General features: G+C 45.1%; 1 protein-coding gene across 10 annotated transcripts in view; it reads left to right on the top strand.

Annotated features, from left to right (window-relative positions):
* BCAS1 (brain enriched myelin associated protein 1) overlaps nt 1–22,182 on the top strand; it is a 93,408-nt gene that overhangs the window by 17,576 nt on the left and 53,650 nt on the right. For all 10 annotated transcript variants that reach the window (XM_059407262.1, XM_059407261.1, XM_059407259.1 and 7 more), the window contains exon 4: nt 14,596–15,167. In XM_059407262.1, the coding sequence (XP_059263245.1) occupies nt 14,596–15,167 (572 nt within the window). The remainder of the gene's footprint in view (nt 1–14,595; nt 15,168–22,182) is intronic.

Raw genomic sequence — 22,182 nt, 5'->3', positions numbered from 1 at the left:
GCTGACATAAAGAGAACAGAAGCATATGCCAATAGTGACCCTTGGGCGAAGTGCAATGGGAGCCCCAGTACCAAAAATCAGAGCTACCCGAGAGGTGAGAATGTGGGCCCAACGTCCCCACGTCCCCATGGGAAGCGACCGAGAAGCAGGAAGAGGAAGGCCAACATGCGCCACCACTTTCCGCCCTTCCCCCCTTGGATTGGGACAGAATGGGAGCTCTTTCCCAGAAGGCCCTGCGCGCCAGCAGGCATCCTCTTCATCTCATTGGCCAGGACGAGGTCACGTGGCCACACCAAGGCGCAGGGGATGCCAGGACCGCCCCCATCTCCCCTCAGCGAGCGGAGAACGGCGCGCTGGGGTGGAGTGGCCGCTGGGGGGACCGTCCGCGGCGCCTGCCCAGCGTCGGTCTCGAAGAATCACAGCTCGGGTCTTTCAAAAGCGGTAAGGGGGTCGAGCTCACTCCCAGACATTCCTTTTCCCTCCGGTCCCATAGCCTTGCCGTGTGTCCTCTCACCCCACAAGCTCTGGGCTCAGCTGTGGCCCTGAAACCCTGCGCCACGCCGCCTCCGCGCGGACCCTTGCCTGTCTCCTTCCCCAGCGTCGCCCGGTCCCGCCTCTCCGTGCGTGGCCGCGACTTCCGAAAACTGGCGCCCCCGGGTGACCCCACGCTCCTTGCCCCTCCGCCCCCCGGCAGGTGTGCGCTGGGAAGGCTGATCCTTAGTGCTTTTTTTCTCACCGAGAACTCCAGGGGAGAATTTCTGTTGCATAAAGTCATCCTATGACACTATTACGGTAGACGGTCTCCAGGTGGGCACACCCCTTCCTCCCCCGCCCCCCAAATAATCCATGTTTCCCCATTGTGGTCTTCCCATGGGTTCCCATGGAATCCTGGCCGACCTCCATAACCCCTGATGCGGAGTGGGAAGGATGACACAGGAATTCCAAGGCCAAGCCTTCGGGAGCCCCGTAGGTTCTGCCTTTGTCTCTTGCGGCCCTAGCTTCGGCCTCAGCTAACCACGGGGTCCGCCCGAGTGCTCTGAGCCCGCCCTGCTGGTCCCACCGAGAAGCCCGGTGACAAGAAAGAGAGGAATGCCCAGCTCGTCCCCACATGTCCATTCAGCCCAGGCCAGGACAGACCCCTGGGCTACGCAAGCGTGTACTTCCCTCCAGCTCAACGGGTACAGCGTGTAATTCATTGTTATTGGACAGCCACAGACTGTCTTTTTTTTTTTTTTTTAAGATTTTTTATGTATTCATTTGACAGAGAAATCAAAGTAGATGGAGAGGCAGGCAGAGAGAGAGAGAGGGAAGCAGGCTCCCTGCTGAGCAGAGAGCCCGATGCGGGACTCGATCCCAGGACCCTGAGACCATGACCCGAGCCGAAGGCAGTGGCTTAACCCACTGAGCCACCCAGGCGCCCCAACCACAGACTGTCTTAAGGTGTGGATGCGTTAGCCTTCGTGCAGCCATGACGCAGAGGGTGGGCATTCATTTTTCTGTTTTTCTTTCCCTCCATTCCAAACAACATTGCAGTGAACCTCTTGCACAACCGTTTTATCCTTCGCATTTTATTTATTTATTTTTAAAGATTTTATTTATTTATTTGACAGACAGAGATCACAAGTAGGCAGAGAGGCAGGCTGAGAGAGCGGAAAGGAAGCAGGCTCCCTGCTGAGCAGAGAGCTCGATGCGGGGCTCGATCCCAGGACCCTGAGATCATGACCTGAGCCACCCAGGCCCCTCTATCCTTCGCATTTTTAGATAGTATCTTCCAGATTGGGGGGGGGGGGGTGCTCTACTACGGATGGCCGGAGTGAGCACTTCTAGGTGAACTGCTTGGATCTGCCGCCTCCCTTCACCTTTTCACAGCTGTGTGAGCTCAAACAAGAGACTCCACTTCCCCACCTCTTGGTGTTAGGAAGAAAAAAATAAGATCATGCTTGCAAATCCCTTCACTTGGTGCCTGAAACGATAAAAGATGCGCATTACAATGATGTCTGTTCCTGGAAATAGGGGTGGTGCCTAATTTTTAATCCACATTAGAATCACTGGGAGGATTTTTTTTTTTTAATCCCATTACCAGACCCTACTTAGAATCAGTAAATCAGAAGCTCTAGTGGGTAAGACCCAGGCAGAAATCTTTTGTTCAGGTTTCCCTGGGCACTAGTATTTTGAAAGCGACTCGTGTTCAGCCATGGTTGGGAACCACCGGGAGGGCACTCACACAGAAAATCCTTTATTCACTTTTTTTTTTTTTTTTTCAAAAATAAAACATTGGCATTTCTCTTTTAAATTCTTCCAGAACTTTTTGGTCCCTACCCTGGCTGACACCCTGGGCACAGCATTCTGTTCTAGGGTGCATAGAGTCGGATTTCCAGCAGCTTCTGTTGAGTAAAATGCAACTTGTTCTTTACCTCTCTGGACTGAGAAGAAGCCTGGACACCATATTCTGCTCAGCACGTGCAGACATCCGACATGGTTTCAGGAGCATGAGTGATATTAACTTGTCCCTCTCTGAGGGAGGCCAGGAGAGCCCAAGAGGGACCCAGGGAAAGCATGACAAACAGCAAAAAGAGAAACAGGATGGTCATGGGGCAGCTGCACATTATTTCATTTTTCTTCCCCAGGGTGCATTTAACCAGATCATGAAGCACCGTAACTGGCTTCCATTACAGTTCTAATCCTACAGCAGACTTTTCAAAAGACCTTCTCTTCATATCCTTTTACCACACTGCCCCAAAATAATAAATCAGGGAGACCAAGGAAATGGTAAGCTGCCCTAAACATTTCTGTGAGTTTAACAATTAAAACGGCAGATCAGTGGGTGAGATGTGCTCTGTGCAGAGAAGACCTCAGAGGCCATGTGTTTCTGAGAACGAGAGGACTGGAAACTCAAGCAGAGTCCGGCCCCATTCATAGGCGCAAAAGCTGCGATGTAGAGCCTGTTCTCAGCTCTGAGCCCAGAGACCCTGCCAAAACCCCCCAGCGGATAATCAGCTATTTCCATGAAAGCCCCACTTGAGAATTTTCAGATGACATTTCCCAATTCAAAACAAAACAAAAAACCCTAAACATTGTGCTGGACGAACACCATGCTGGCCCTTTCAGCAGATCTTATAGTTGCCCACTTCTGGTAATGTAAAATTATTCTCCCTACTTTTCATTTCTCAACAAAATAACGTTAAATAAAAAATCATCATCACCTTCAGGTGATCCCAGCTTGAAGCAAGTAAAATTATTCTCCCTACTTTTCATTTCTCAACAAAAATAACGTTAAATAAAAAATCATCATCACCTTTAGGTGATCCCAGCGTGAAGCAAGTAAACCTTTAGCTAATTAAGTCTAACAGTTTGCTTGCTTGGTTTCTGGACCCACCAGGCCCCCTTGACAATGCACTCCGGTATATGTTGTCACCAGGGAGGGACCTCGTGGTAAGAGGTCCCCAATGGTTGTGTCCCCTTTTGAAGTCACTTATATGCTTCATTCATGAGCTCTTTTTAAAATGACCTCTGAGGAATACATCATCTCCAGGTGACTTAAAAAGTTGGGGGGTCCAAGTTTGCTGAGCAGAGGGTCAGACTGTGGAATACGGAGACGCCCCCCGGGGCATGCCCTCACTCCAGGATGCAGGGCCCTCTCGGCCTGGTGAAGCCTCCATCACAGGAACCGGCTCATTAGTCACAGTCCCCACTGTCACTGCCCAGCCTGGCCCAGGCTAAGTGGAAATAGGCCAGTTGTCCCTTGGGTCAGCCTTAAGTCCCATTCTAGACCTCTCCTTTCACAAGATGGGCATGTGATAATTTATTTAACCGAACCCCTATCGATAAGTTTCTAGTCTTTTCTCAGGGGTACAGTGGCCCAGCAAATAGCGTGTGTCTGTTCTGTGTCTTTGTGACTCAGAGCAATTATATTTATAGGATGATATTCTATTATTAGAAATTAGAGTTCACGGGGCTGGTGAACTTTTAAATTTTGGTATATATCACTAAATTCCTCTCCCCAGAGATTGCCAAAATACACTGCCACCAACAATATATGGGGGCTGTTCTTCTATTCCCTCCCTGTTAGGTTACTCAATACCTCCCTTTTCACCACATTGGTAGGTGGGAAGGTAGCTCTCCTAATTTTGGCCACATTTAACCATCCGTGATGTTGAGCATCCTTCCACATGCTTAAAAGCCAGCTGTGTGCCTTTCCTCTTAACTGCGTGCTCTCCTTCGGTGTTCCTTTCCTCACCCCATTCCCCCCATTAGATGTTTATTTATACAATGTCTTCCTTTTCCAAAGTCACATCTAACTCACCCACCACAAAATTCATCCTTTTAAAATCTCCAGTTCAGTTCTTTTGAGTATATTCACGAGGTAGTACAAACCACGTCCCCACTATCCCCAGAATGTTTTCATCACCCCAACCCAAGACTCGGGGGCAGGCTCAGTCCATTCCCTGCAGCCCCTACCCCCAGCCCTTGGCGACCACTAAACCGCTTTCTGTCTCTATGGAGAGACGTCTGCCCCTTCTGGATATGTCATGTAATTAGAAACCTGCGATGTGGTATTTTATACCCGGATCTCTCACTTAGCGCCTTGTTTTCAAGTTCATCCGTGTCACAGCGTGTCGCCATGCTTTATTTTTTCCTGCGGCTGAATACAGCTCCACCGCCTGGATAGGCCAGGTCTTGGGTATCCATTCATCCATTGACTGCCGGACATTTGGGCTGCTTCCAGTCCTGCAGCTCTAGTGCTGCTGTGAACATTTGTGTACACGTCCTCACCTGGGCATGCGTTTTCATTCGCTGGACTGTGTATCCAGGAGTGGAATTACTGGGTCATCCAGCAGGAGGAGCTGCTAAACTGCTTTCCAGAGCATCTCCGCCGTGTTGCCTTCCCGCCACCACCGAACATAGGAGGGTTCAGTTAGGTCCGCATCCTCGCCAACACTGCTGATGGTCGGTCTTTCTCATCATGGCCCTCCTGCTGGGTGTGAAGCGGTGCCCTGTCCTGGTTTTGGTTGCCTTTTCCTAATGGCCCATGAGGTTGAGCATCTTTCCGTGTCCTCACTGAGCATTCATGTGTCGACTCTGGAGAATATCATGTCTTCTTGATTTGGCTGCTTTTCCTGGTCCTTCTGCCCTGAGCCTCTTGTCTCATAGTGCTTTCTGGCTGGCTACTCCTAGTCCCCAGAGTCCCAAACTAATAATTGTCACTCTTCAGCAGTGTTCTATGGGGCACGAATTCCACCTACCTCACTCTCCATGTCCAAGGCTTATCCTTGGTGTTCTTGTCCCTAGAGGGCACTGAGAGAATAAGACGTGACTTCCCCTGGTATGTTTTTACCACTTAAGATGTCTTTTATGTTGTGTCTCTGGTCAATGTTCTTGCTATTTCCCATCCCCCCCCCACCCTTGGGGGTGGGAGAAAGCCACACTATCACACTGCTGCTAGGAATGTGCATCACTAGTGCCCTTTCTGGGAAAGAAATCTGGCAGCGTCTCTTTTTAGAAATTAAGTGCACATCGATTTGTGTGTCGCAGCTGCACATCTGTGCTGTTTCATAGAAAAAAAAAAGCACTAGTTTAGGATTTTTGAACACAGAAGTTTATCTCAGCATTGTTTGTAATAGAAAGGGAAACAATTACTTGGAAACTACCAGAATGGTCATTGATTAAGGCAATGGCTTAACTATCTTTTGGTATATGAATACTAAGGAATATTATGCAGTTATTTAAAAAAATAAGATGGGGTACCTGGGTGGCTCAGCTAGTTAAGCATCTGATCTCAGCTCAGGTCTTGATCTCAGGATCGTGAGTTCAAGCCCCGCTTTGGGCTCCATGCAGAGCATGGAGACTACTTTAAAAAAAATAAGATAGATTCAGACATATTGACTGAGAGGAATAACTGTGATTGCCAATTTATTCAGGTTGCTTTAACAAAAATACCACAGACTGAGGCAGATTTGTTGTGTAGTAGAAACGTCTTCCTGGTTCATAGATGGCCACCTTTTCACTGGGTCCTCAAGCAGTGGAAGGAGTAAGGGAGCTCTCTGGAGCCTCTTTTATAAGGGCACTAATTCCATTCATGAGGGTTGCACCCTCACGTCCTAATCTCCCAAAGGCCCCATCTCCTAATACCATCAGCTTAGGGGTTAGGATTTGTAGTTAGGAACTTCGTAGGGTCATGAACATTCGATCCTTAACAATGATAGATAAAAACAATTAAAAAAAAACTATATCTACTCTGATCCAATTTTTGTAAAAACCAAGAAGCACAAACACAACCCTTGTGTATCTGTATCTCGGATGCTCGTATGGATCTGTGTGAACGTGAACCAAGCTTGACAAGCCATGCAGGGTCACATATGTGAGTTATCTTGCCATGAGGGTGGAAGATCCATACAAAAAAAGAAAAGAATTAAGAGATAATTGTTTGGGGTAGTAAACAGATGTTAAATGTGTATTATAATCAAGTTGAGAAAAAAATCAAACATTGAATGTGTCTTTCAGTGACACTATTGGCTCCCACTGGAGCAATGGTGGCTTAGTGCTTGAATTATCTTTGTACGTTCCAGACTTCTGCAGCACATGAATGATGGGAAATCTGTGAGCGGAAAGGAGAGTGGGAATGGTGAGGTCCACTAATACAGTCTCACCCCACAGTGACTAGCAAATCACTGGTGACTTTTGAGAGAGGGTGAACAATTACCTTTTGGCCACATGATGTTGGAACCCAACATTAAAACCCAGCATTTCCATCACTAGATGGGCAGATGTGTTGTATCAAGCTGATAGTCAAGAACCTTCAGCTCTAAGATGCCCCCTTTCTTTTATTTATGCTGGAATTTCTTGGTCAAGACATCCTGCTTATTTCATATTGAGAAGAAAAGCATGAAATCTGATCAATCCGTGAAATTTCCAAATCTAACATCTTCCTCCATGCTCTAAGTATCTGCCACATGAATCCTTGTTTCAAGACCTAGAAAACAACAAATGCATTTGCATAACACAGAAAGCCACGGTTGTTTGATGTGTCATTTGACTCCTGCAGCAGGACCTCAGAAGGGTCTTTTTTGTAAAACTTTTTGAGGTCTTCATCAGTTTTCCCAAGGGCCTACTATAATCCTTTGATATTCAAATATAATTCTCTTTTGAAGAGCTTAGTGGGTCATCATCTAGTTTCCCTTCTACCTTCCTGTCTTCTTCCGTGAACTCTTTGAACTCTGCCAGATTCTCACTCGACCAGAGCCACGTGTGTGATCTGAGCAGTACTTTCCATGACTCAGCAAACTCCTGCGTCTTCTGCCAGGTTTGCAATTCCCTTTGCAAATCATGTGCATTACATTTCCGCCCTACTTGTCCTTTCTCCGGATGGGTCAGGATATTGACACACAGGCCGGTGTGGCACAGGAAGGGATGTCTGAGTGGGAAATAACTTTTGTAAGCAGACACTTCCTTTGTAAATGAAATTATGATCGTGGCCTCTGCTTCCCTCTGTAACCCTAAGGACTAGGAGGATTTGGATAATGGATTGTTAGAAGAAAGAACACCGCCTCTGCCATCACCAGTTACTACAAGGGTTGCTACTCTCACCATTATTATAGTCAGTGTCCCTGGGCACTGGCTATGCCCCAGACTCTGGACTTCTGCCTTCCTTTTCCCTGACTTAATCCTGTTACATGCCAAGAACCACTGGAGGCCCTGGGGACACAGCTGTCATCAAGACAGACCAGGTGTCGGTCTACTTGGGCTTACTTTCTAATGGAGGAGAAGCAAAATGAATTAATGAGACCATTTCAGAGAGCAGGGAAGGCACTGCTGAACCCAAAGAAGAAATGGGGGTGAGTGGGAGGGTGACTTCAGAAAGGGTGGTCAGGGAAGTCCTGACCTGAGGCTTGAATGACGACAAGGTAGCCATGGAAAGATGGGAGGGGTGAGAAGAACAGCTAGTACAGAGAGCTTCGGGTGGGAATAAGGTTGGTGTATTAAGAGGAGGAACCTGGGCGGAGCTGAGGCTCTACCATGTTGGGCATGGTAGAGTTCTGGCTTGATTTTAATTGGAGTGAAGCCATCTTTGGATAGTTTTATGCAGATGAATGACATGATCTAACTTTTATTTAAAACAAAACAAAATCACACACCATCGTCTCCCAAATGTGAGAAAACATGGTTTGTTTCTTCTTTTCTCTCTTGTGCATAGTTTCTTGAAGATCCACTAACCCTGTTAACCAAACTTTGTCTGCTTTGTTCTCTCCCTCTCTTCTGTTCTTGCTTCTATGACAAAATGTCAAGGGTTTGAGCTTTCGAATCAGGCAAACATGGGTTCTAATCCTGACTCTACCACTTAAGAGCAGGTTGATGTCTGAAAGGTGACTTTCCTTCTCAAGCCTCAATTTTCCCACCTGTAAAATGGGAGTGGTGATAGTACCCAGTGTATACATTTGCTGTAATATATAAATAAAATGCTTCTTGTTACAGACAGCATTTACCATAATGCCTGGTACGTGGGAAACATTCAGTGAATGAACAGTTGTACTAAGTGAAAATTTGAACTTTGCCACATGGGGAGAAAAAAAACAACAACCAAAAGATAATCCTTCCTCATAATTTCTAAATATTGTAATAGAGACTTGTGTGTGTGTGTGTGTGTGTGTTTAAAATATGTAGTAGAACTCTGAGGAGGCAGCTTGCTCTAACTGAGAATACCTGAAACTTAGAGAGTAGGAAACATTCCTGAATCTTTTCTGGCCCAGATTTCTTAGATTTTTGAAGATAAATTAATTCACATCATTACTATTTTTAAAAGTCTTTCCGGAACACTCAAATGTGTAGATTAAACCATCAGAATATTTTTTTTCCTTGTGATTTATGTTTGGAGATATAAAATAGTAATTATAGTAATAATATACTGATAGAACAAAAACAAAAAAACCCACTAATTTTTCTCAAGAACTCACCACATACCCACAAGCAGTAAGCACCTTCTAGGAAACATTTCATTTGATCCTCATAATGATCCTTTGAAGAAAGCATTGTTATTTTCTTGCTCATTTTATAAGAAAATTGAGGCATAGAGATATCAAATAATTCAGCCAGGTCCCAGGCAGATCTTCCTCTACTTGGGATGGGGCTACTTCCTGATAAATCCATTGTATGTTGGAAGTGGATTTATGAGCATCTGGGTGGTTCAGTAGGTTCATTGTCTGCCTTCAGCTCAGGTCATGGTCCCAGGGTCCTGGGATTGAGTCCCATGTCAGGATCCCTGCTCAGCAGGAAGTCTGCTTCTCCCTCTCCCTCTCCCTCTGCCCCCACCTCCCTCCCCACTCATGCTTTCTCTCTCTCTCTCTCAAATAAAATCTTTTAAAAAAAGAAAGAAAATATATTTACTATACATATATACATATACCTATATTTAATATATAAATATATAAAATATACAAAAATACAAATATATTTACTATAACCTACGAAGCCTAGCCTACCTTAAATGTGCCTAGAGCACTTCCACTAGCCTGTGGTTGGGCAACATCATGTAACACAAAGCCTAGTGTTGACAATTGCAGGTTCATGAAATATACTGAATGTTGCACTGAAAGGGAGAGACAGAATGGCTGTGAGGATACAGACGGGTGTCAGTATACCTGTTGTCGACCCTGCTGGGAGCTGCCAAGACCCAGCATCACTAGAGGGGGTCACCCGCATATTGCTGGCCCAGGAAAAGATCCAAATTCGGAATTCCTCATACAATTTCTGCTGAATGATTATCACTTTTGCACTTTGTAAGGCCGAAAAACACAAGTCCCAGCACTGTAAGTCAAGGACCATCTGTATTTCATATTCGAGAGTCAAACCGAGGTTCTAACAATGACACCAGAATGCCACTGGAGATAAGTTCTCAATCACATGTCTGCCTATGACGACTTTCTCTTAAAAAGCCACACACATAATACAAAATATATTTTCTGCACTAAGAAGATCAAAATTTTCAACGCTTTCACATATTTGGGTGCTGTCGTTTGCATTCTCACTTGATTCCTTTTTATCTCCCTTAAACTCTTACACATTTTCTTTTCATGGAAAGTAAAATCTCTTTGGTATGTCATCTGTGTGTCTGCTTTATGAGAAAGCTTTTTATTGCAACCAGATTCAAGATGAACTTCTCTCAAGATTGTTCATAGTAACTGAAAGCTTGGTTCCCATCATCCGGAAGGAACTTTTATTAAATTCTTTCTGTAATAATGTGAGGAAGGCGTGTAAACAATATTCATCTTTGCAAGATTATAAAACTTGTAACTCCAATGGGTTTTCTTTCTATTCATTCACAGATTGGATGTGTGTGAGTATGCGTGTGCATGTGCATGCATACATGCACGCGTGTCCATTTAAATCGATGTTTTAGGACATATCTCATTTCTAATGTTTGTTGAAGGTAAGGTCTCAAAAGTTGTAATCTGTTTCCTGAAGTGGATATTTTCCCTTCACTTTTATTGTGAAGGCAAAGCATTGGTGGCTTTTCTATCTAGCTTCTACTAACTTATTTCCTCCTGTTTCATTCTCTTTACCCTCCCTCCTCCCATACTAACTGCCTCCTAGACAGACTTGAAGAGCCTGGAGACAGCTTCCCAGGAAGAGGATTGTTTGCTATTACTTGACAAGTGAAATGGATACTGGCCAATTCCATAAAATTCTCTCCAAATCACTGAGTATGTACTTAATTTAAACTGGCAAAAATGAAAAAAACAAATCTGTTGGCCATATAATAGTAAATTTCAGCTTCAGGCATAGCTGGATCCAGGCATTTAAATTCTGTCACTGGCTATTTGTCCCTCAGTCTTTTGGCTCTGCTTTCATCTGAGTTTGTTCTCGGGCAGGCACTGTGAATGTGATGGCCAAGTCCACCACTTACAGATGCACTCCCACTGATTGGCTAACCCAAACATAAAGAGTGTAGCTCTGTTCTAATGGGTTCAGCAAAAGCCACAGAATTAGTCTAGCTTAGATCATGTGCCCGCGTAGGAGGTAAGCATTTTAGCAAAGGAAATAGAATCTCTGGGTGTTGGACCTGAGTATGCACTCACCCAAGTTTGGAGGATAGGCCTTCATTATTATGGAATGTCCCATCTAGAAAGTCCTAGTTCTTACAAGTTATTAGAAATACTTTCTCCATTCTCTAACATCAAAAGGTAAAGTTTGCATCTGTTGTAATTTCTAAATGCATTTGAGGGCTAGTCTAGATACCTGGATGAAAAGAATTTATCCTTTATTCAAGTAATATATTGGGCCCTTAAAAAAAAAAGTCTGGGGTGCCTGGGTGGCTCAGTAGGTTGAGGCCTCTGCCTTCAGCTCAGGTCATGATCCCAGGGCCTGGGAATCGAGTCCCGAATCAGGCTCTCTGCTCAGCGGGGAGCCTGCTTCCCCTTCTCTCTTTGCCTGCCTCTTTGCCTACTTGTGATCTCTGTCAAATAAAGAAATAAAATCTTAAAAAAAAAAAAGTTCATCTAGAGACTACACCAAACTAAAAAGCTTCTGCACAGCAAAGGAAACCATTAGCACAATGAAAAAGCAACCCACTGAATAGAAGAAAGTATTTATAAATCATTTATTCAATAAGGGATTAATATCCAAAAGTAATGAAGAACCCAACTCGATAGCAACAACAACAACAAAAATCTGATTTAAAAATGGACAGAGAATCTAAATATATAGACATTTTCCAAGGAAGACACAGATGGCCAACAGGCACATGAAAAGTTGTTCAGCATCACTAATTATTAGGGAAATTCAAATGCAAACCACCCTAGGATATCACCTCACATCTGTCAGAATGACTACCGGAAAAAAAAAAAAAAAAACCCAACAGGAAATAAAAAGTGTTGGTGAAAATCTGAAGGGGAAAGGGGAAGACTATATATATGTGTGTGTATGTATGTGTGTGGATAGATAGATAGAGATATATTGGAATACTACTTGGCCATAAAAAAGAAGAAAATCTTGCCATTTGCAAAAATGTGGATGGACCTTGAAGATATTGTGTTACATGAAATAAGTCAAGAGAGAGACCAATGCCATGTGATTTCACTGTATGTGGACTGTAAAAAGCAAAACAAATAAAACAAGACTTAGAGGTACAGAGAGCAGAGTGGTGGTCATCAGAGGAGTCAAGAGGGCTGGGAGGGGGTTCAGCTGGGTGAAGGGGCGACATATGGTAACCAGACCTCCCATGGCAGTCACTTCATAGTGTACACCATCGAATGATTACTACATTGTACACCTGAAGCTAATATAATGATCGGTGCCAATTTTAACCTTGATTTTAAAAAGTCTGTCCTTGGGAAGATTTTATTTTCCCCCCAAAGACTTTGTCTCTGGGTGTAACGCTCTTACCACTAGCTCTTTCGGTTCCTGGCTGGAGAGTAAGGAAGGGAGGCAAAAGAGAAAGAGATTGGCGGATGCTCTCGGCATTTTGAAAAGCCCTTCCTTGTTTTGAATCTCAGTCTCTGCCTTTTTGTCAACTGTTTCCTCTTCTCCTGGCATGGACTGTCCCCACGATTCATTTATATTCACTGTGATGCTTCAGCTGCCTACTGGCTTACTTGGCACCTGACACATCCGTCTAAGTCCCGTATTCCCGCTGTCCTTCCCGCCTTCTCCCTGAGTACAAGGTTTACCACGATCATGAATTCTGGAGCATGGGGGAAGGGGGAGGAAGAGCTGGTGGGCATACCCGATGCTCCAACGGTGTGACTCCCCTTGGGATCTGAGATTGAAAAGAACCCCTAGTGCTTGTCACTGGCCTGTGGACTGTCCCTTCTGTGCTCCTAAGTGATGACCACCGGACAGGGGTCTGGCTCTCCCTTTCCTGTCTCCTTTTTAGACACTGAGAGTTACCAGTTTGGCAAAAACAACTGCTAATAAAAGTGTGTGCCCTTGTGTGTATGTGTGTTTCACACGTATTGATGAGCTATATGAGCAGACTGAAAGATTCTCCCCCTTTCTCCTTCTGTCCGTTTCTCTGTCTTCCTGTAAACATATTTTAAAAGTGACTGGCTATGGGGCAACTCAGTCGGTGAAGCAATGATCCCAGATCGAATCCCATGTCTGGCTCTCTGCTCAGCAGGGAATCTACTACTCCCTCTCCCTCTGCCCCTCCCCACCTCTTGGGCTCGCTCTCTCTGCTCCCTCTCTCTCACACACAAATAAATAAAATATTTTAAAAAATCAAAAATAAAAGCGGTATCTGTCAATTCTCAAACATCTACTACAGAAAAGGCAGCGTGCCGGAGTCTTCGCATACGTCCTCTCCCTGAAACGTCACAGCAGTGCTGCAAGGGAGCTAGTATCATCCCCATCTTCTGTACAAGGAGGTTCAAAGATTTTTGGTGACTTGACCAAGGTCATATAGTTTATCAGCAGAGAATCTTGATCTTTAACTTTCATTCCAAAATTCGTGGTCTCTCCTTTTTTCCTGAATATCACCCTGCTTTATAAAAGGCACCTGGGAAAGGAAAGCAGTTCAATGAGACCCAGGCAGAGGTCAAAGCAGAAACAGCTGGAGGCTGGAAGCCGGCCCCTCCCCAGAGGAGGAGGAGGCGCCCACGTCCTCACGCAGGTCTGCACCCTACCCTATGCTTCTGACTCCATGCCCCACTGAGGTCTAATTTGTCGTCCTGTGTGGACGCTTGCTTGCCCTTCCAGCCTTCAACATGGGATCTACCCCCACCACCCCCCAAATCTAGGCTAACATAGGCCAGATGGTAAGACAGAGCGCAAAGGCTGGGGTCAAGTATCTGTCCATAACCAGACTCTGCGACTTAGCAGCTCACCCAGCAGCTGTGCAGAGGGGGACCAGGCCCTGTGCCAGCCACTTTTGTCACTTGCGGGTCATGATAACAGCTAACCTTAACTCATGGAATCTGCATCACAAAATTAGGAGGTAAGTTCTACCATTTGCCTCACTTTGCCAGAAAATTGAGGCACAAGATGGTTAAGTAACTCAGATTCAAAGAGACAATTTAGCTCAGTGGTTCTCACATGTGAGTGATTTTCCCCCCTCCCCTGCCACCCCAGGGGACATAGGGCAGTGTCTGAAGGCATTTTGGATTGTCACAATGTGAGGACATGGGGGGGGGGGGGCACTGGCATCTACTGGGATTAGGCCAGGGACGTGGCTAATCTAGGGGCTGAGGCATAGCAAAGAGTGATCCTGCCCCAAACGTCCATAGTCCCGAGGCGGAGAAGCCTTGTTCTAGCTCCAGAGTTCACGCTGCCTCTGCAGTGCAATCATGACGATTTACTTCTCGTGAGATTCCTCCGAACCTGCCACCGGAGAAGTAACACGAGTGTCACTCGTCCGGTGCCTGGGGTGTGCCTTCGACCAACCGGCTCTCCTCCTCGCTAACAGCCCCCCGCCCCCCACAATGCCTCTCTCACAAGAAGAGCAGGGTCAGAGTTGTAGGTAACCAAGTTCTGCTTCGCCGAGTGAGCGGACAGCCACAGAGCCCCCGCTTCATCATGGCCTCTGTGTATCAAACGTCTGGAGTCCATTATCCATCCTTGGATTTCCTCGCCGGGTTGAATAACCGCTGTTTATGTTTGTGTTTCCAGTCGACCTGGGAATAAGTGTCAAGGAGAATAATGCGGCCACTTCTTCCCCCAAGACAATGGAGATCCGCGCTGTTGCAGATGCCCACGGAAAGAATCTTGGGAAAGAGGCCAAACTCGAGGCACCAGCTGCTAAATCTCGTTTTTTCTTGACACTCTCGCGGCCTGTACCAGGACGTACTGGAGACCAAGCCACGGATTCATCCACTGGATCAGTGAAGCTTGATGTCAGCTCCAGTAACGCTCCAGGAAACAAAGAACCAAGTGAGAGCGTGGCACTTCCGGTGGCAGCTGCACTGGGGCACGACCCACATAAAACCCCAGGCCAGAGCCCAGCCGGGGACGGAGGCTTCTCTGCCGCTGGGGGACCGGCGCCTGCCCCACCTGAGTCGGGAGGAGCGGCCCCCTCCAAGCCTAGGGACTCCAGCTTCTTGGACAAACTCTTCAAACTGGACAAGGGACGGGAAAAGGCACCAGCCGACAGCCGCCAGGAAGCCAAGGGTGCAGAGCGTCAAGACCAAGCCCAGGAGGTTTCCGGATTGTCCAGGCCATCTGATGATGTCCCTGCGGAGAGGGTAAGTGCTGGACAGGGGCGATCCCCTTTGTGAACACCAGCTCTGGGAGGGGGGCTCCGAGGGGCCGAGACAAAGGCACCTACATCGCTCTACAGTCACCAAGCGGCCCCGACAAGGTCTCAAGCCATCGACCCCTCTAGAACAAATAGCACATTGTGGTGGAGTGTCCCCCATGTTTCTGTGGGTGGAAACATCTGTTTGCAGAGCAGTAACAGCTGTGACATCTGTTTTATGTAAAGGAAGAGAGGAGGCGAGTTACATACAGATGAATTCGTCCTTCCATTTATCAAAGGTAGAGGAAGACAGATTACGTTTATGATCAATGGAGTCTGCAGGGAAAGGCATTAGCAGAATAAAAATGGTCCCTGAAAGACTTCACTACCCTGCCTGGTCTCAGTAGGTTGTTCCCCATTCCGTGTGTTTATAGGCTTTTGTTGGAATACATTTCATTTCTTCTTTTTAATAGCCTGGATTGATCTTTAACTATCTTTTGCACCAAAGTGTGGGTTTAAATAAAGAGCTTTTACAGCTCTGGGCAGGCTCTTTTATGTACTAATTATTTTCCAGCAAGCTGGAGTCATATCTTTGTAAAAACTAGATTTTTTTTTAAGGAGGTGTCCGGAATCAGCTCCTTCTTTGCCACCTGCACAAAGAAAGGCAGGTTCTTTTGATCTTAAAAAAGAGCGTTGGCTTTTTATCTTGAGAGAGTTTGTTTGTATGTGGGCTGAGAAAGGAACTCCTTGAATGAAAAAGGAAATAAAAGTTGTTATAATGTATTTTAAGATACTTGGTTTTTTTAGTCATTGGGCTTTTAAATAACAGTATTTTTCCAAAATTTGGGAATGCAGTCAGTAGTAAGGTTAGAAGCAGGAAAAAATTAGTTGGGCTCAGTTTTTCATTACAGGGTTCTGTATCATGGCTGCTAATTTATTTGTCTAAATAACAACTAATTGCACTGTCCTGTTGTTAATAGCACTGGGTGTCTTTTATTGAGCACTTACAGTATACTGGGCTCTGTACTAAACACTACATATATCATTCTCCTTAAGGAAAGCGACTCTCAAGTTAGTCTGCGGTTTTAATGTACCCAGGAGGGTGTTGAGAATTATATTTCATTTTATTTTTTTTAAAGATTTATTTGTTTATTTGACAGACAGAGATCACAAGTGGGCAGAGAGGCAGGCAGAGAGAGGGGGGGGATGCAGGCTCCCTGCTGAGCAGAGAGCCCGATGTGGGGCTCGATCCCAGGACCCTGAGATCATGACCTGAGCCAAAGGCAGAGGCTTAACCCACTGAGCCACCCAGGCGCCCTGAGAATTATATTTTAAATGTTAGGAAACAGTTCAATATTCTGGACAGTTAGAACTGGGGAAAGACAGTCAGGCGTGTGTTCAGGTTCTTACTATCAGCATTCTTGCTGCTTCTGTGAATTTCTATGCCAAGAACTGGTTTTCAGACTCTCTTTCAAAAGTTTAAAAAACTATCCTTCAAATGGCCGCTTCCTGAATGCTCCAGCTCAGGGCGAACTGAAGAGCTTTCTGCATAACTCAAAGTAGGTCTTCAAACGCATCTGGGCATCACATCTTACTGAGTGTGACCCTGCCAGCTACAGGTGAGACCAGGCTAGGGGGCCGGCCGTGACAGAGCCCTTGTCCTCGGGAACTTTGTGGTCCTTCCAGAGAAGAGATACAAAACCCCTGAGATTCTTGTGTGAGGCGCCAAGTGCTCTCCGTGGGGAGGCTGAGTGCTGCAGATACAAAGATAATTGGCCTCACAGGCTCAGGGAACCTTCCAGCAAACGTATAGACCTGGAGCTGGAAAGTTACTTGTCTTGGAGCTAGAAACTAGCCATCAATATTCATGAATATGTGAGAAACGATTTACTGCTTGACTCTGTGCAGAAACTCTTGAGTTCTATTATTGGTCCTGGTTCCTAAGGCCATTTGAAAGTTACGACTTTGAATAAAGACATGTTCCCTTCACTTGGGCATCCAAAGCCAACCCATTGCCCGAGTCAGGAAAAGATGGAATTATTTATGGGAAGCAGATGAAGGACTGAGCTTTGCCCGTCTTGGGGCAGGTGTCTAGTGATTCCTCCAAATCCTCCCACCTTAATTAAAAAACCCAGTTTAGGATCTGATTACTGACCCTTGAACGTTTTTAACTATAAAAGTCCAAAGCAACCAGTCCATTCCTAGCCTAAGAAAAGTGCAGGAAACTCTAGAGTTGGAATCTATCCACTCAGCTTTTTTTATGAAAGGCTCTTAGGACCAGCACCTGAATTTGAGTGGAATGAGTTCCAAAATGAGATTTGATTCAGAAGATGGGGACTTATGCTGGGAGCATGGCAAGTGTCTGGTAGAGTCTAGCCCGTGGATAATATTTGAAAGTCACAGGGACCTCCCAGAAGACACACGAATTTAAACTTACCTCCTTTTGAAAAAAGTGAGTTGACTCCCTCAGATTCACCAGTGAGGTTTGCATTTGGTTTTGTTACACTACAGATGCCCATGTTTTTAGCAGCATATCACTGGAATCTGAGTATTGAGGGCCCACACTGCACTATACGCATATAAAACACGGAAAACCAGGAGGTAGTCATTTATGTCTCCTTCAGTCTGTGAACGTGCGGATACTCAAATCCATCTGTCTGCAAAGGCTTTGAAAACAGCCTTCTGATTATTGAGATGTCTCATCCGACCACCGGCTGCATGGTCTGTATTGGGCGGGGGGAGGGGGAGGAATCAATTCTTCCGGGAGCATAATGAGGGAATGAGCTCTCAGAAAGTAACACGAACAAAACTTCTCCATCCGTGGCTTTCTTGGTGGGAGTCCCGCATTATGCATAAATGGCCATCAGTGTACTGATTGCGGATTCTCAGTGTAGACTATGCGCCGCGCTCAGCCGTGTCAGCTGCCCCTCCCTCCCACCCACACAGACCTTTCCCCCCAGACTCACTGCATGCTTCTTCCTGGATTGGAATTCCAACCACAAACCTGCAGAGCTGTGAATTGGGAGAAAGATGCCACCATTTCATTCTGGGAGAAGCACACAAATCTTCTGTGTTTTCAGAATGACAATCTTATTTTTGTGCCTCATAAAACTACATTCAGAGCATAGCATAATTAAAACAAGGCCAGAATTCATGAACAAATGAAGCATTTACTACATAGGCCAAAGAAAAGATAAATTATATGCCTGAAAGGTTTCACTGAGCTGTGATTCACACAAACCAACGTGTTGGCAGGGACGAGGGGATTTTTTTTAAATGTTTCTAGCCCCTCAACAATTGGACCAGAGTTATAAGATATGCATTTAGGAGATTCATTGCAAAAAAAAAAAAAAAAAGGTCCTATAATGAGAATTTGATCTTTATCCATTAACCAAGAAACCAAACACTGTATGTCTGTTGCCAACCAATAATTCCAAAAGGGTCTTTGAAAGGTGGTGGTTGGGGGGGGGGGGGGGGTGGTTGACCTGTTACCACAGATTCAGGAGACTTAAACAAGAAATATGCCTTTCTTTAAAAGTTTAACCAAATTCTCCAACTGTTATTTAAATACCAACCTTGGCAAAGCATGTAAAAGATAAATCACAGTCTAGTCCTTCAAAGATCATATCATTTTAATAGTAAGAGACGAGATTTGTTAGAGGATGGGGTGGGAAGTGACACCAGTCCTCAAATTCATTCTGGCTATAGATATTAAGAAAGAGACTCCATGGGTTTGCTTCCTTGTGTCCTTTCCTCTCTGGAACTCTCTTCATTCAGGCTTTTATCCTCCACAAAAACTGTTTATGTCAAAGTGGCCATGACATCACACCTCCCCAAACCCTCATCGTGGCCGCCAAACCCCTTGCGTGTCAGTCCTGTCGCACTGGCCTTGCCAGTCACATCAGGTACTGCTCCTCCCCTGGGCCCTCCCCCCAACACTGCCCGCCGTTCCTTAATCCCCTTTACTGGATCTTATCCTCTAAACCTCGGAGTTCCCCAGACTTTCATTCTTAGACATCTTCTCTGACGACACTTCCTTCCATAGAGACGCCCCCCGTCCCAAGGGTTCAATATACAGCTATCGACTGACAAGTCCCAAATTCATGTCTGTAGCCTACACCCACCCTGAAAGTCGAGCCTTAAGTATCCAGCCGCCTCTTGACATGGGTCCTTGAGTCTCGACATGTCCATTGGAAGGTCTGCCCAACATGGGCAACACTGGGCTCCTCTCCCACACCTCACAGCAAGCAACAGCGTGCCTACCTGTGTCCTCCACAGGCTTCCTCATCTCACTAAATGGCAATCCCACCCGGCCACTGCTATTAGTGGTAGAAATGGAATTCAAGAACCAGGATTTCTGAAAAGTAGGGAATTAAAACATAAGCATTGCAGTCAAGTAGCTGAAGGTTTCAACTCGGCCTCTGCTGCCTACTGGCTGTGTGACCTCAGACAAGTGACTAAACCTTTCTGAACCTCAGTTTCTTCTTCTGTAAAATGGGGATATCAATAGTGCTGAGCACATTTTCCCATTATTCACACTTGCCACAGTTAAAAGAGATAAGCCATGTAGGGAACTTAGCACCAAGATGTAGCATTTTGAGAAAAAGAGTATTTAGCTATTATTAGTATCATGGTCCTCCACCCCCCTCCCACATTAATCAATATTTTTGTCTTTTTACTCTGGTCTTCTGTAGTCCTCAGTCAGAGCTCACTGAGATAGCACAGTTGGGTCTAATTTGAAAGATATACCACCAAAGTCAGAAAGTCCTGATTTGGATTAAAGGAAAGAAAGAAAAGAGGCAGGAGTTATAAAATTACTTTAGAAAGAAGTTCAGTGCCCTTGCCTCAAGCCATGGTTCCTTAGTCTGACATTCAAGGGTCTCCACCAGCTTTTCTCTGTGTTCCAACTGTATTTTCCACTGTTCCCTTACAAGTACCCAGTCAGAATTCTCCCCATGTGACCTGCGCGTTGCCACCTGCTTCCCCACATTTTCTCCACCTGTCTCTCTCTTTAACAAAAATTCACTTCACCTTCCAGTGCCAAGTTCTCCATGAGGCTGACCAGATGTCCCAACTGCTGGGTGGTTTCTGGTGACATGAATCCTCCAATATTTGTTATTTATACTCTCCGTTAAGTCAGATTCAGTAACAAAATCACTTTGAAGGACGCATCTTATCGAAACATCAAAACTTAAGTAGGAATTCCTGTAATCTTTACCATTTTACAGAGGAATAAATTCAAGCTTTAGGGAAACCAAGTCACTGACACCAGCCGACATAGCTAAAGAGAATTGCCCATCCCCCAAGCCCATACTTTCCATGCTCAACATTATATTTCTACCAAATTGTTGAAATTTGTGCAGTAGGGTTGTGACTAGGTGAGAGTGAATTATTTGTTTGAGGAAATTGTTATTTAATTGTTTTTAAATGTTAGGATGTACAACATTGGAAGTAACAAGTTAAAATTCAAAAAATTTAAAAATCACCTAATTCCCATGTTAGAGCGCCAAGTGAATTATAAGCTGTGTTTTTATTTTGTTTTGTCTACCTTATGGCCTCGAGGCCATGCCATTCCAACAGGTCAAGAGAACTGTCCACCCAAAAGACTTTGTCAGTAGGGAGGAAAACTGTTCTAAATTATGCAAATTATGAAGTAAGCAAGGTTTTTAGCTATGATACTGTAATTTTTGTAAATTATATGGATTCAGTACTAAGAAATGTTTGGTATGAACTGTTTTCAGCAGCAGAGAGATGATGTCCAAGTGTTAAGAGTACAAGGGATCCAGGGCCAAGTCCAGATTCTTCAAATAATGATAATTGTGTCACTTTTTAATAATTCATTATTCATAGGCTCTGTAGTAAGCACTTTGCATATTTTATCTGCTTTGAATTCTTCTAACAACACAAGAAGGCAGGTGTCTTTATTGCCATTTATTTATTTATTAAAGATTTTATTTATTTATTTGGCAGAGAAAAAGAGATCACAAGTAGGCAGAGAGGCAGGCAGAGGGAGAGGGGGAAGCAGGCTCCCCGCTGAGCAGAGAGCGTGATGTGGGGCTCGATTCCAGGACCCTGAGATCATGACCTGAGCCGAAGGCAGAGGCCCAACCCACTGAGCCACCCAGGCCCCCCTTTATTGCCATTTAACAGATGAGGGAGCTAGAGCTCAGAGAAGTTAAGTTACTTGCCCCAGACCACACAGCTAAGTTAATGGCAAAACCATAATCAAGATTCATCAGTTGCCAAAACCCAGGACACTCAGTCATTTCAAAACCTTGTGTTTTCATCCAGAAAAGGAAGATACTGCCTGCTTGAGGTGGGATTGTAAGGTCAGAGGATGATACAGGCAGTCAATAATAATGATGCTAAATAAAACAGTAGATTTTCTAAGTTCTCAGAAAGTGAGAAATAAAGAATGCCAAACTAGATAAAATTATCTTCCTGCATGATGGAGTTTGGGTAGTTTATCATTTAGGGTGCCTTTGGCTGCAAGTAAAAAGAAACAAAAACAAACCCACCCAATCACTAGTGGCATAGTTAATGAGGAGAAAGCATTATTTCTTGAGCATGGTGAGAATTCTAGAGCTAGGGGGTTTACGTTGGTTCAACATCTTCGTACTCCAGGACAAGTCAGTCTCCAGGGCCTGCCATGAATTGTTGGCGCGGTTCACAGGTTCTGCCACCTGTGGTTTCCACGTGGCCCGCAGAGTTCCAAGTAGGGTACCTCCATGGTCATAGTGTCCTTTCAAAGGGAAGAGGAGTTTCCTAAGAGTTCCCGTTATAAATTCAGTTGCATATCTGTGTCAAGGTCCAAGGAGGGCTTGTCAAGTTTCTTTGGTAGAAAGCAGACTCTGCTAGCAAAGATGGTATGTTATGGATGGAAACCGGATATATTTTTTATCCAAGTTTGTATCAGGAAATCACCGAGTACATGAAACTGCAGAGGCTGTTCCAGTATCCCCTACTCCTATGGTAATTTACTTGAACTTACTCACAGCACAACTGTCTAATTTGACTATGGC

The sequence above is a fragment of the Mustela nigripes genome, chromosome 7 (assembly GCF_022355385.1).
Source record: "Mustela nigripes isolate SB6536 chromosome 7, MUSNIG.SB6536, whole genome shotgun sequence".
NCBI classification, from domain to species: Eukaryota; Metazoa; Chordata; class Mammalia; order Carnivora; family Mustelidae; genus Mustela; species Mustela nigripes.
The sequence above is the reverse complement of the archived record's forward strand: the minus strand, read 5'-3'. Positions and strand labels throughout refer to the sequence as shown.